This window comes from Helicoverpa zea, chromosome 17, assembly GCF_022581195.2.
Source record: "Helicoverpa zea isolate HzStark_Cry1AcR chromosome 17, ilHelZeax1.1, whole genome shotgun sequence".
In the NCBI taxonomy this organism is placed as follows: domain Eukaryota; kingdom Metazoa; phylum Arthropoda; class Insecta; order Lepidoptera; family Noctuidae; genus Helicoverpa; species Helicoverpa zea.
Window position 1 is genome coordinate 9,350,324 of NC_061468.1, and position 16,230 is coordinate 9,366,553.

Sequence of the window (16,230 nt, forward strand, 5' to 3'; positions counted from 1 at the left end):
AATTCTTTAACACATTCTTTTGATGTACACATATTAATTATAACTTAAAAATTAATTACTGTTTTTACAAAAATACCTATTAGAAAAATACTTTTATCCTATTATATTTTATTAAACAAACGGTACTCCTTAATATCTTACACATTATAATACCTAAGATAATTTGTTTGGAACTTTACCATCTTTGAAGCAGCATTTTTCAAAAACATTTACTCCTTGAACCTGAATTACATTGAATTTCCTTTTTATATAAAACATACATGTCAAATTATTCATTTTTATTATTAAATTTTATAAGAAATATCTAATTTGTAAGTCATTTACATAATTTTCTACATCACATATATACATAATTACTTAATTACAGATACGTATCACAGCATAACACAGCAACATAGATACAATATTTGTTAATTAAACTTTATGAAATTCACTTTCAGATCTATATATCACATGAACATTTTCCACGCGTTAAGTACTAGTGTAATACCGGTGGCATTCATTTTCTTAGTGCTGCTCTATATTTTATCCTTTGATCTCGATTCTTCAAAACCTTAAAATCAGAACCCAGAAACTTATTAATGGACCAATTAATCGATAGGCCTATATCGATAGAGTACACTCTAGTACTAGTTTTGTTATCGGTCAAATCAGGTAGTTTGGTAATTTTATCGATAGTGAGTTATCGATACTAAGAACAGTGCGAAGCAAGCCTTCCTTGAAGTACCTATTCTACTTAATGGCTCTTTGACCGAATAAACCATGCCGTATTGTTATAATTTCTTCATCCGAGGTAATGTGGTTTATGACGTCACGCAGGATGCGCGCTGAGCGAGTCTGGTGGCGTGGTGTAGTGGTTGGCATGTGGGGCTTTTAGGGGACGCTCGTATGATTCGCCTCGAGTCCAGCCGCGCTTGCCTCTATTGGAGAAAATACAATAAGATTATATAAACCATTTACTCGTAGGTATGTAATTAATGTCAATAATTTATGAATCGATATTAAAAAACCAGCCAAGTGCGAGTCGGACTCGCGCACGAAGGGTTCCGTACCGATTTATAAAACGGACAAAAAAATCACGTTTGTTGTATGAGAGCCCCCCAAATATTTATTTAATTGTAGTTTTCAGTATTTGTTTTTATGGCGGCAGCAATAATACATCATCTGTGAAAGTTTCAGCTCTCTAACTATCACGGTTCATGAGACATGCTGGTGACGGACGGACGGACTTACGGAAGGACAGAGGAGCGAAAACAATAGGGTCCCGTTTTACCCTTTGGGTACGGAACCCAAAAAATGTGCAGTTTCCTAATGACTACCTGACTAATTAAAATTCTGTTGAAAATATTAAAGTACATTGCTTTTGGATTCATCAGTGTTCGTTTAATGCTTTGGTTCTTCAAGGCAAATTGGTCATTTAGTAATTTGGTTAGTCAAGACCCAGAGGAAGATACTTTGCTCCCAATTTAATTCTGTCCAGTGACCAGGTTAACCTGCGCAACTGATCTTAGGGGTTTCCTTCGATCCTCACCTCATAAGCATCTTAATATATCGATGGTGCTTCGGCGTGGGCGGCGCGTCGTCTGCGTCTATCTCTAGCGAGAGGTATTGGTTGGCGCATGCGCTGTTGAGTAGCTCATCCAGTCGTTGATGCAGCTCTGCAAAGGTCGGCCGGTCGCGGGGGTGCGCGCGCCAGCAGGATAGCATTATGTCGTAACTACGAGTATGAGGTAAATAGGTGTGATTATTAAGATATGTTAAATTAAATTTAGATTGTAGAAGGTAAGTAGATCATAGGCAAATTAGGTTTCCGTAGCTCCAGCCACTGTGAAAGAATTAAAGTTGCAAGCATTTTGCTCTGCAAGTTAGCATCGCCTCCCCTTCGCTTTACTGAGAACTTAATATACTGCCATTTAGTGAATAAGAGAAAAAAATGTTTTATGGTTTACTACTTGATTCATAGTCAATAATCAATGCTTCCTATCAACTATCAGCCTCAAAGTTTTAGAAGACATATTGTTAATATTCTACGTACAGAAGTGGACTGCAGTGTGCAGGTCTTGGCAAGCGGTAGCCTCCACGCAGCAGCCGCGGCAGACGAGCTCCCGGCACTCCTGCGTATGGCGCACCTCCTAGTGACGCCACCTCCCATGCTACCACGCCGAAAGACCAGCTGTTGGAATGAGAAAATATAGTAGGTAAGTATATTAATATTCAACTTATAGACATTGGACAGGGTTGACAAGCATGAATAAGGGATTTCTTATTCAGGCCTGTGATCACAGGTTCATAAGTAATATTTTTATTTCGTGGTTCTTTACTTTAGAATGAATCTATCCTGCCTCAATTACTGCCAAAAAATCTTTGATTAATATTCGTCACTGACCTTCTTCAGTGAAAGCAAGATAAATGGTGGTGAACGTAAGCAAATTACAATAAATGAGCGGTAGAATATTAGAACAAAACTTACACATCACTTTGCGTAGTATATATCCTTCTCGTCAGCGACTCCAAGGCCATCCACTTAACAGGCATTTTTCCATTACCCTTCTGCTTATACTGATTCTCTTCATAAACATCCCTTGACAGCCCGAAGTCTGCAATCTTCAGCGTCCTGTCAGCTGTCACTAATATATTCCTTGCCGCTAAATCTCTATGAACGACCCGGTTAGCAGCTAGGAACTCCATTCCCATAGCTATTTGACGGCAGAAAGATAGAAGGTCTAACGCCGTCAGTTCCTTGTCGCAAATCTCTTGAAGCTCATACAGTTTATTCACGACAAGTTTGGAGCTCTCCATCTGCGCTTTACACTTGAATAAGTCGTTTCTGTAGTCAGAAACATCTATGTTGTTGTTGTAGTATTTTGCGTTGCGTTTGGATAACATTACATCCCATGTGCATCTGAAAATAAAATACCAGTTTAAATATTGCATAATCCAGAACATACATTTCGAAATCATAGTCCGATGAAAGTAAGAAAATCTTTAGATTGCAATCTTTGAGGGAAGATAATTTGCGTATAAGATGGGGATACCACAAGGTTCAATACTAGGTCCTACGCTATTTTATCAAAAGTCTCTGTAGTACATACACATACCGCAAGTAACTGAGCAAATCTCCTCGACTGCAGTACTCGACAATGATGAGCGGTCTCCTGCCGCTGCAGCAGCCCACCAGGCTCACGAGGTGCGGGTGCACGCCCACGCTCTTCATCAGCTCCATTTCCGAACGGAACGACCTGATCTCGTCGAGCGATGGGAAATCTAGAAAATAAGGGGAAAATATAAAAAACTTGGGTTCTGTGCAAATACAGACACAGTTTACTTTAAATATTTTATTTAAAGTAAACTTCTCTTATTGTCTACTTTGCATTCAGTTACACATGGGGAGTCATTAGCCTATTCAGCCACAAAAGGCAATTCTTGCGGCAGTAACAACCACCCGTGCAAGCACAGTCACAGTCAGCTGTCTAAGATGCTCTGTGGCCAATGATAGGCGTAACAATCCAAAATTGCAAGTTTTCATCGATGACATGATTAATGATTATGTTACTGAATGTTCAACCTACCTTTTAGCATCTTAACAGCGACGGGCGTGGAGTGTGGCGCGAGCGTGGCCCTGCGCACGACGCCGAAGGCTCCCTCCCCGATGACCTCGTGCAGTACCAGCTTGTCGGCGCGCACCTCCCACCGGTCCTCCGACTCGCTCCACACTTCGAGTACCTCTGTGTCGCCATCTTTCGAAGGTTTGTCGTCCTATTTCAGTAATGGCAGTTCAAATTTCAAATATAAGATAGGCAAGCAAATTCTAGGAAGGAAGTACAGGTTCTTGTGGTAAAGTTTTAACAGCCGCTCGGGTTGAGAGACAGAAGAAGAACCCTTTGGCAGTTGTTAGGTAATCGTTTCATATGAAGCACTGCTGGTATTCAATCCAGGAAAAATTGGATGCTGATCCCAACATACTGCAGTTAATTCTAGGGATATGATAACATACCGGCTTGTAAGGAGGAACAGCCACTCGTTGCCGGCCCCACCGACAGCGACACAGCAGCGCCAGAGCGGCTGCGGCCGCGCACGCCGCGCCCAGCGCCGCGCCACTCGCGCCCCCGCCGCCCGCGCCCCGCGCCTCCTTTGTGCCTGGCCACGTGAAACACTATACCACGTTAATCATATTCTAACAGCGAGCACACTGCATAGTCGACATAGGTACTCCATCTTAGAATTCAAAGTCAAAAACGTCTATTGAAAATAGGCTAGTTTTTAGCACGCTTTCACATCAAAATTACAAAAGGACAGCACCCTCTTTTACCACTTCCTAGTGTTATAGCTGGGTAAAAAAAGCGGTGAAGAACAATCTTCCCAGCAAATGCAATTATTATACTGAATGATAATAAGCAAAAATATCTACGTGCTCCTGAGAACCTTTTTTTGAGTAGTCGGTTAAGACAAGACTGTGTGAGTTATGATTCTATTCTTCTTCCCAGCAAAAACACATAGGAAGTGGTGAAGGGCGGGCGTTTTGGGGGCTGTCTTTTGTGGATTTGACGTTCAAAAAGTGCTGATTTTCAGCCTACTTTGAATAAATGACTTTTGATTTTTGATTGATTTGATTTGATTTGATTGTAATTACGTGTAGTAAGAATTCTTGCGTTTTTAGTTATGAGAATCGCAGTTTGTGGGATAGAACTCTGAACTTCTAAAAGCATATTTTTGTAGATGATTTTATACTGGTATTATACTGGAATTAGTATATGATTCTTATAATTAGCGACATGGAGACGTATTTTGTTGGCATTATTTGGGTAAAGGTGTTATATACAATAAGTGTTAGGTACTTTGAAAAATTAACTAATTCTTGGGTCCATTAGCTGAGAGATTTTAGGACCATCGTTATAATTTGATAAATAATTTTCTAAGCTGGTATTATAAGGAGGTAAAATTTGGTAGGTAGGTCATTTTGAGCTCTACATTCTAATTTCTGTTTTTCTATATTTTCCTAAATTATTAGAAAGTCATGTTATATGTATGTGAGTGTCATAATAGCTTTATTTTATTTGGCTACGGAATGCAGAACGGGAAGTTTCAACAAGAGAATTAAAGTTATCATTGGCTTTAGTTAATTCTTGTTGAGAATAGCGATAATTTTGACTGTTAATTTGTTTTAAAACACAATAAAACAGCTGGTGCATTATGAATATTGTTTATTGTATATCTTGTTTGTGGGAGTAAGTTTTGTGTGGGGTGAAGAAAAGGCAGATAAAGTGTGGTGTTTAATTAATGTTTTATTATCAAATTCTCAGCGAGCCGCAACAAATTACGATGACAATACTGTAAGAAGATGAAGGAAACTGTGTGTTTTTCATAATGATAACATATATAGGGACTTATATGAAAGAAACATGAGAAAAAGTTAAATGTGTGAAGGTACTGTTAGACCAAGAGCTCATGACTGCTAACCTTTCGTTATTTTTGGATCTTCCAAAGCGTTTAGTCAAACTTCATAGTAAAATAGAAACACTGTAGGATGGATGCCAGCTTTTACTCATTGACGGAGGTATGATCGTCGAGAGCTCTTGGGTTATCGACTTATCTTTAGTGAAATATTTTAGGACTCGGTACGATGAAGATGACAACATAATGAAAATTGATCAGTCAGTAGTGTCCTTAATATTTGTGTATTGTGTTATTTTTGCTAAATACATATCTGGTTCTGTTACAGCCTTTATCGTCCCACTGCTGGGCACAGGCGCCCTCTGACATGGAGAAGTATTGAGCATTAATCACCACGCTTGCTCAATGCGGGTTGGTATATCTGTTTTGTACTGCACAAAAATATTTTTTACATTGTTTCTTTATAATTATAGCTTTTTATAATGTTGATTGACTTACTAGGCAAGGCAGCTCTTCTGCTCGTGTGGCCCTCCCACCTCCCAATCTTGGAGTACATTAGGACTTCATATATTAAACCTTCATCGCCCTCCACACCTTTGACCACTGTTTCCGTTTCATTCTGTGTAATATCGAAATTGACATTAATTTCATTACTGTGAGGAAGACCTATTTACTTGATATTATCATCAAGATCGATTGTTCATTGATGCACTCGTTTTAATTGATGCCTACACGAGTGTCATTTGTATTACGCTGTATCAGATATGTAATCAATCTGCAAAGTTTTGACTACCCCAAACTTTTGAATATTTTCGCACGGCCCATCATGATCCCACCGCTGGCGTGCCCCCGAAAAATGGTACTCACGTGTTCACACAATACCTTTTTTGGGCTCGACTCTCCTTAATTAATAATAATAACTTTATTGATCCACAGTTAAATTTACAGATTTTACTTAATTGTCAACAGTGATTTTGTCTTTGGAAAACTCGCTAATATTATTAAACTCACCCCTGGTACGATGACAGTGCGTGTATTTGCTGCGTGCACAGTCACATTGTAATAGTCAGGAAAGAGCTGTGGTTTCTGCCAGAAGACGTACACATCCCAGGTGCCACTGATGTCTTTAATTGCCACGATTGTTATGTTATCAGGAATCTCTGGTTGTATTTCCTCTGCATCTAGAATTAGGTCAAATACTTCATCATCCTCATCAGCCTTGGACATAACCATTTCCTAATTTAAAAAAATAAAGGGATTACAACTGGACCGTTGAAACTTAAGATTTATTTCAGTATATCTACTGTAATTCATTTTAAAATGTAGTTTCAGCATGAAATAAAAAATGCAGTTATCTTGTATTTATGATGTCGAATGAAGTCCACTTTCGATATAAAATTTTCAAAAATAAAATTGATGAAATAAACAGGAAAAAAACGCGTTTATAACGTAATGACTTTATATTTTGCAGTACCTACCTATACCTGACCTGCCTAAATATCAAAAGGGACACGCAGACAGCTGACGAATAAACGAACATACTCATTTTTACAATTTGATAACTAGGCATTGCTATTTTTCCTTTCTTTCAAAATAGGGAAAATCGCCAAGGTTACTTCATATATTTTTTTTTAATTAGCCTATGCTGGGCAAAGGCCTCCCCCATAGCCTTCCATTTTTCTCTGTCCATCGCTGTTTGTGGCCAGTCCGAGAGGAAGCTGTCCAAGTCTTCTCTCCAGCGTTTTCTTGGTCTCCTTCTCGGTCGCCTTCCATCCTCAGGGATCCAGTTTGTGGTGATGTTGGCCCACTTGTCCGGGTGCATTCGACAGATGTGACCCGCCCAATCCCACTTAAACTTTGCAGACTTATTGCCCACATCGAGTAAGCCCGTCTTGGACCGGATAATGGTGTTTCGTATCCGGTCATTAAGCCGTATATTGAGCAGGCTACGGTCCATGTTCCTTTGGCATACTTTTAGCCTGGACTTTTGAGATTCGGTCAAAGACCAAGTCTAGCGCCGTAGGTTAGGATGGGCAGAATACACATGTCGACTAGTTTCCGCTTCAGCGACTTCATATGACAGACCAAAATGATATTTAATCCTTAATTAATGACTATCCTTAAGTGTCATGCTATGTGTATGATTCTCAAATTTTGCGTCATTTGTAAACAATATGACTTACTTTGTGGACACTGAGACTCATCGCAGGGAGGCGTGACGTATTGAAAGTCGGTAGACCCATATAGCCCCGTCACTCTGATACTGCACTCGTCATTCGGCTGCACCTCAAACTCTACCTCTGGGTCGTTGTCTCTGCTAATGGGCTGAAATCATACTTCAATTAGACCCTAAACGACCCAAGGATTTGATAATAATTATGGCCTATTGAAATATTTACCCCAACTTTAGTGGACTGGAATTTGGTTTTTACACAAGAATTGGCGACGTCGAAGCATGCGTCGTAATCTAGAACAAGACATAAATAGGCACTTTAACGAACAACTGGTAAAAGAAAGACTAGACATATTTCTGAAAGACTTTCGTGACACTTACCACCAATTCTGTTCCAAGAAAAGCGTCCAGTAAGAGTGGAGTCTTGCGTCTTAAGAGGAAAGGCTGGTTTGATGTCATATCTTCTGTGTTCCATAGAACTATTGTAGGATGGCACTTTGTCACCCCCTAGCCATTCTATCGGAGACCCATCTTTGAGTACTGCGCTCCAAATCGTGTAGTTTCTTTGAGGAGTTGTGCTTATCTGCCCCTGGTGTTCAGATGGCTGTATAATACTGTAGTTTATCTGTCAGAAGACAATAAATATTTTAGTTGACAGTTACATGATGGATAAAATTTATTCTATGATGAATTTAAACACAGGAACCCATCCTGCATCTATAATACAATTTCGTCACTGACCTAATTCGAGCTGTGCCGTCGACATTGTTTTTCTAGACCAAAGAATCTCTTTGTTCAAAGTTTTGAATTAATCGTGTTTTCTAACTCGAAATTGTAATTTTTCCGGATGCAATACGCAATGTTCTGTAAAAGTAGAATCCCTAGGATGGGACAAACATTTGTTATACAGGTATTCGTTAAATTGCGCAAAACAACACCTTTATAAGGTCGTGTCACATACGACACTTGTTCTTACGCTTTTGGTTTCCATATGAATGAATGGATGATTGTAAACCACAGTTTATTACATTTTTCCGCTGGTTTGCTGCTTATCTTTGTTAAAACCCGCATCGTATTGCGGACGAATTGTACGGATGCAGGGGATAACTGAAATGTTGGACTACAATGTATTGACACCAAATGCACTGTTCTGAAGCTACAGTGTCTAAAGTTATTGTGTACATAATTTACTTTTTTTTGGGAAATACCACATTTTCCAAGAAAACTTTACGCTTATTTTATGTGACATGAGATTTTATTACATTTAATTAACATTTCGTTTAAAGAAATTTCAATATTAATGACCTTGGGTGCTGCGGAGAACGATAGCAATTACCAATAACATGTAAATAATAACGTCTGGTTATAAATATGCAAATGGAATACGCACTACTATACCCTGGGCATATCTCAATGGGTCGTGGACGAACGCTCGAGTTCTATGAACGAGCGTGAGTAACGGTAACATTGTCGAATAATTCGATCACGCGACAGGTGCCTCGGAAAAATTTGCGTGCCTACTTATCTACATATAAGCTAATATTAGCATTGCTTGAGAAAAGCCTCCTTTCTATTATGGGTGTATGAATGTCCCATTAGTTCTACTGCAAATGTTCAGTGGAACTAGTGGGAATACCATTGAAAATCATATTTCCCACTAGTTCTACTATTTTGTTGCACCTCGTATAGTAGAACTAGTTGGAAAAAAGTTCCCATTAGTTCTACCGTAGAACTGAGCAGTAGAACTAGTGGGGTGTACTATGCCAAATCGAATAACAAATAATCGAATATCAATTGATCAACCACTATAAATCGAAATTCTAAATACTCGAACATTCATAATATCGAATGGTTATTAAATCGAACATTCAATACATCGCGCAGTCTATACATCGAGTGTTCAAAATATCGAATGTTCGTTTGATCGAGCGTTAAATGAAAAACATATTCATCCTATCGAAAAATCCTTATTTTTTATGAATACAAGAAAAACTCAAAATTTACTAATAAATCACATTTTAATCTTTAATTCTTATCTTTTAAAGGTACATTTTAAAATTTTGTGTGAATTGAAAAGGCAAACGCGGAATTGGGAAGACCTACTTTACAAAAAAGAGGCAAAAGGGATGATAATGCGATAGAAAAAATGTTAAATAATAATAAAAACTACATTAAAATATGATTTATTCATAAATTTTGAGTTTTTCTTGTATTCATAAAAAATATAGATTTTTCGATAGGATGAATATACGATGCATTTAACGCTCGATCAAACGAACATTCGATATTTTGAACACTCGATGTATAGACTGCGCGATGTATTGAATGTTCGATTTAATAACCATTCGATATTATGAATGTTCGAGTATTTAGAATTTCGATTTATAGTGGTCGATCAATTGATATTCGATTATTTGTTATTCGATTTGGCATAGTACACCCGAACTAGTGGGAACAAACCAGGTTCAGGTTCAGACGCAGCCCGAACTCACTCGTTGAATTAGATCATGTAAAAATAACAATTTCACAGGAGAGATACGGTTTCCCAATTAAGGTATCCCTCTGCCCATTTACACAGAAAAATTAGTGTTACGTTAGTCATTGTGTATGAAAATTCGAGGATTTATTTTTTCAGTTTCGGGCTTCCCCGTATTACCTAAATCCTTAATTGCAATTAGCCTGTTCTGTATAACGATGTGGTTTCATTTCGCACTTCTAAAGATAAAGTGCATGTTGACGAATATAGACAGGAAAAGAGTGAGCTATGAATGATTAATTAGTGCTTCCACATTTTTTCTTATTAGGGTTGCGGTCTATACCTATGGTGATGAGTAGTTGCCTCAATTACCTAATTGAATGACCAAAACTTAATTACAAGGTTTCGGTATTAGTGCGACTGCTGACGGAGAGGAATGGAAGCGAAAAACATATTTCGCCGACCCCAAATAACTTGGGCACGTCGATTACATAATTAATTGTGCCGAAATAGCCTGAATGTATATTTTTTATACGACTTACTAATAATTACTAATGGTAAAGTGGACAAGGCTGTTTCTCAACTGTAGGTACATAGCTGGGAACCCGGAAGTAAGTCTTAGGTATATCCCTGTGCCCAAGTAAAGGATTACTTTTCCTTATGAATGGTAGCTTTCTGACTGAACATAAGTCACCGTCCGTACCTAAGCAAAACGCATCATTTATTTCTGCAGCTCATACTCACATAGGTAATCCCGGAACTGCTATCGTTGTTCAACTGCGGGACGAGGGCGACGAGCTGGTAGTGCTGCGAGGGTTCGATGTCGAACCTGATGCTATGTCGCGTGAGGCAGCGCACGCTCACCGTTGTCGAGTTTATTGGCTTACTCCAGTCTGGCGCTGAGGATTTTACATTATTTTTAATCCATGTGCTGTATGGAAAGCCATCTATCCCTTTTTTACCTACTTAATGGACTATGTATAAATTATAAACACGTACAATCTGTTTATTTGTGATGTAAAGGGTAATTTCTTAAACTGAAAGAATTTTCCTCAGATTTTATATAACTAAGTAAGCTGATTCACGGGATCTCATGCGCGTTCCGTGGGAACTACTGTCCGTACTGGGTAAAATATAGCTTATGTCACTCGGGGGCAGTGTAGCGAAACAGCTTATAACACTAGAAGCCTGTGACGTGTCTTAATTTAACTTAATTTTATCTTTTATCCTGTGTCACAAATATTATGTACCTGTACAAATAGTTGTATAGGAACATTAGATATATCATATTGTGGTAGTAAATGAAAAGATGGGTACTTACCCCGATAGTTACTCCTACAGGTCTTCGCAGTCTGAAACAATTAAACATATTGTGATAATATTCTAGCAATTTTATACAAAAAATTGTTGTGCATAACAAGAAGTCTGCTATTTCATAGAGGGCAGAGCCTGGCTATAAATATAAATTAAAGACTTGTGACACGCAGTTTGATAACGCATCTCTGATCTCTATTGATTGATTGAAAAAATCTTTGGTTCACCAACTCCAATTTCATGTACCTACTTACAACTAGTAGGTATCTATAAATCATTGCTGTGATTGAATGCCAAATGGCCAGCACTACGTCTAATCTCATCCTACTCCAGACAAGTAGACTAAAAAAGCCTGGCTGAGTGCCTGCCTAGGCTAGACTGATAAAAAATAAAATGACTCAGCATTCATCGGCTTTTTATAAGCTTTGGCTACATCTACCGATGAAATCAATACGCGTTATAGGCTAGAATATTTCGCAAAGTCTAACAAACTTCCGGACACGACTGTTCTATGTAATATCCAAAATACACTCTATTTTGTAGTCATTAAGGTATATTATTATAGATCAGTGAATCCTAGTGGAAGTGCCTTTGTTTGGGACGTAAAGCGACACGTTCCAATATGCGCGATTGAATCATTGGAGCGAAGCATTTTGTCAACAAACACAGAAATACCTCGAACCGCCAACCTGCGGGTCATAAAGGAGGGTCTAATTATAACTAATTAGACGTAATACTGATAGTCGCCCAAATTATTGAGATTTAAACTTTATTTCGACAAATCTTTACTTTTGAATAGGTTTTAGTCGAGGAACAGTTAAGTGTCTACATGCTCTAGGTAAAATACTAGGTAATATTACCAACACAACACTGCCCTGTAATCAATATTGAGTCTTGTACAAACCTGTGAATGAATTTCAGTTCAGGTTCAAATATTGTTTCAGGATGCCGCTTATCGAAATCCTTCGTACTACCTTCCAGTTCAGCTGAACTTAGTGTTTCGAAGTTCAATAGCAAGCGGTTGATAAGATAGGAGAAAATAGGGATAAAAACAGACGTCATCAGCTGCATTTGGTTAAAACGATGTGGGATGCAAATTGAACAGTTATTGGCATACCGCGTGCGTTTCGCTATGACATAATGTTAACTTGCAGAGAAAGTAAAACGTTTGCTGCATTTTCAATCGTTAAAAATGTATTTGTTCACACAGGTCATACCGTTCGCGTTGTGTACACGAGTAAAATGAATGAATGGAAAACGTGGAAATCTAATAGGTAAGTACTTATGCTAACTATAATTCGTGTACCTAAGTTTTCTGATTGACTGGCAAAAGGTTTATTTATTTATTTATTGCAATATATAGGTTTACGTTCCGTTAAAACCTTGCGATACAATTTAAAAGAAAACATTTGTTTAAGTTCGGAAAAACTCCAAGTTCATTGTATTTCTAATTTACTAACTGCTAATGTATCAAGCAACATAATAAGAACCTATTAAAAGTTCAACAAGCACTAAACGTCAATACTTAAGATTGAACTGCAGTCAGCGACGCGAGTTCGCAAAACGGGACAACATATCTACTTTATCTAGATTACCGCGACTTATTAACCTTTCAATGCGCAGAGTTTAACGACTTGCACCGGAAAGAATGCTGGTGATGCAGTCGAACTATTTCTGAGACGGGACTAAAAAACTTACCCACGACATTCATACGCCTACACTAGTATTCGAATAGCTAGGCAACGCTGAATGACGTTCAACCCATTTAGGTTCAACTGTGATGGATTTTTCTCGGTATGTGATTAAGGGGTATTTTTAATGGATACGAAACGTTCTGGATTCGATTGGAAAGATTGATGTGACTACGCAAAACACGTGTAAATAAAGTAGTGCATCCGTAAGTGTGCTCCTAATCACCTGGTGAACTCGTTCTTCAAATTGAACTCAATCCGTAATCATTAATCGCTTCCCTCTGACTGTTTGTCTGTCCTTGTGTTTGCTTAGATCTGTAGTAGAGGGATTAACTCCTAACATACACAGCAGAGATACATTGATGTTACAAATAAAATTATTAGCTTAATCTTAAGTGACAGATCCGGCGGCGCCCTCCACCTGGGGTTTCAGTGGTTTCCCAAGTAAGGAAACGAAGGAACCCTGAAGGGAGCAGAGATCATCATTTCGATCAAACCTTTATTTTGTTTGGAGTTGGTGAGACTGGCTATCCATGTCCTTTTAACGAGTACCCTACGGTTGGCCGGGTGCACCGTTCGGCAATGCGTATAATAATTTATTTCGCCATACTTTTTATTAGCGTGTACCTACTCATAGCGCGCATTAGCGTGCCTACTATTTTGAATAACAGAGGGGCAAAGCCCTATTAGGTGTCCGCAAGGGAAAAAAAACTGACAAATATAGGTTCTTAAATTCGGAAAATTATTATTCTTTGAATATTCTCAGGCAAAGAGATTTGTGTGACAGAAAATTTATTGAAAAATTGTAGGTACAGAAAAAACAGGTCATGCTTCATAGGGAAGCCTACACTAGGCATTTTATTTTATGTCAACTCAATTTGAGTTCAACGTCTTAATGGGTAAGAACGTTTCTTACCCATTAACTGAAGCTTGCCTGTCGGAGCATCTTATATGAAGTTTTTCGCAAATTCTTTGATTTTCAAAAAGTGATGATTTTAAGTCATTACTAGTATTTTCAGTACCTATTAGTACATATATTACAGTAGCTGCTAATTTGATACGTTGTGTCGACTACTGAATATATATTTAGGGGTTTGTCAAGTCTAGAGAGTGTATTAATTGTGGTTACTTTATTAGGATCTTTTTTTGATCTCTTCGTTATCGTTATCCCTATACTCTGTTCTATTTACGATCATCTCTATTATTGAAACACCATATAAACAACACTAACCAGCCTTTTCATTGCCAATGCCGTCTGAGTGCTGTCCGATAGACAATGTATCATACATTATCTGTGGTAGCAATAAGTGGGCACTTAGTGCAGTCAATATTTTGGCTTATTGATTGTGCGTGTCCGACTGATAATAGACAATATAATATCCATGGCTGGCAGCAATCGCCGATAACTCTAACCTTTAGCCTGGGCTGTTTCGTCCGTAAACATCAACAAAAATGTTTTTGTTATGAGTCACTTGCAAAGTGCAAGTTTTGCAAATTACGTAAATCATCATAAAGTAGCGTAATTTTTTGCCCCGTTTTACGTTTTGGCCTCTGATGATAAGATGGAGAGTATGGAGATAATCGAACGCAACAATAAAAAAAAGAACACGTGCATACACTTAACCAATACGTATAGTTAGCTGCATCTAACATGCCGTCCTCATTATAAAGATGAATTTCACATTTCAATAAAATACCAAATGTGTACAACAAAACTGAAAAACAATTCGTCTATTGCTATCATATTATTGTATTTCAGTACCGACGGTATATAAGTAATCTTTAGAAGCCTAGCCCCAGATACCGAAGCTGGTTCCTTCTAAAAATCAATCTTTGATGAAAGAATTTCTTGATATTCATTCAAGAGAATTCTTAATTACCTTCTATAATAAGAAGTTATCATCAAATCCAACTATATAAGTATATGTATAACTATAAGTAGGTATAAATTAATCACACGATCATTCAATGCATTTTCATATTTTTGTAAATGTACAACATTTACAAAAAAATATAAATGGCTCGGCAATGGCATGGTATTCGAAAAACATGTGTTTTACAAAATAGTAAAAACCCAATTCAACGGTTAGTGGTCCGTTGTTGCTTTGATTGTTCTTTCCCTGTTTGTGAGATAACATTGTTGCATTTTTCAAAGATATGCAGGTTTCTGAAAACCCCAAAAATACTGAAACTTTATAGTTATAAAATTGTACAAAGTTTAATAGTTATAAAGTTTATAAAAATGTAACAATGGTGAAAAAAATATTTTAAAAAAATACAACGAAGGTAGATGACAAAAAGAATCGAACCAATTAACTTTTTGTAGGTAAATCACGGACATTATTTTCTTTTAATCTTCACTTATTTTTCGCAAAAAGAAAATTCTAAATAAACTGTGTTCTTCTTTTTACTATTTTACAATTGTAATATAATAGTTACAGTGTAAAACTTACCACATTTATAATTAACTCCAAGTCGTTACACACTTCATTAGCTAAATTTTCTAATTGATAGTCCGAAAATAATATATTTTTTTGTCCAAAATCTATCGGCTTAGCACTCACATATAGTGTCATTGTTATTTGTTTTATCAAACTTAATATTAGGTAGTGTTCAAACTTTTTGTAATACATTTTAACTTGTTTATCAACATGTAGTTTATTTTTCAAAATCAATATAAGAATTAAGATCTTTATAATGCACTGAATATAAATAATCTTGAGTTGGTGAATTTATTTAAAAAATGCATGTTGTTGAATTAATTTAAAAAATATTAATTGATAAATTGTTTGCGTTTGCGTGTTCGGTAAAGTACAGTCGCGTGGCGCGGCGCTGCGGTAGTTGTGCCTTCGCGCTGCCCCTCGACTCGTAACTGGGGCGCCGAGCCACTGAGCTTTACAAATAACCGTATTGGCAGGGTGCTCCCAAAGCTCTTTTACTAGAGTGGAACACCTACGTCACTCTGTTCATTCAAGCTCTTAGTGTTTGGAAAAACAAGAAAATGGTCCTTCAGATCGCGACAGCGTAAAGGACCAAATCTGTGGGGTTGTTGATTCCGTCGTTGTCAAACGAAATAATTTATTTTCATTTTAATTAATAAGTACTTAACTCTTTCCTGATGTAGGTAACATGCTCTATAGTTGTGTAATATTTCACAACATTTTATTTACGAGCTTATATTTTTT

At 37.5% G+C, this 16,230-nt stretch overlaps 1 protein-coding gene across 1 annotated transcript; it reads right to left on the reverse strand.

The window, feature by feature from the left end:
* Window positions 1–6: 6 nt before the first annotated feature.
* LOC124638512 (tyrosine-protein kinase receptor torso-like) lies at window positions 7–15,861 on the reverse strand. The gene is made up of 15 exons (XM_047175484.1): window positions 15,499–15,861; window positions 11,362–11,392; window positions 10,785–10,939; window positions 7,946–8,189; window positions 7,791–7,858; window positions 7,575–7,716; window positions 6,403–6,572; window positions 5,890–6,010; window positions 3,995–4,137; window positions 3,570–3,756; window positions 3,099–3,264; window positions 2,471–2,902; window positions 2,036–2,173; window positions 1,532–1,717; window positions 7–920 (listed from the first exon to the last, which is right to left on the reverse strand). The coding sequence occupies exons 1-15, from the start codon at window positions 15,676–15,678 to the stop codon at window positions 812–814; spliced, it is 2,472 nt and encodes an 823-aa protein (XP_047031440.1). The 5' UTR covers window positions 15,679–15,861; the 3' UTR covers window positions 7–811.
* Window positions 15,862–16,230: the final 369 nt, after the last annotated feature.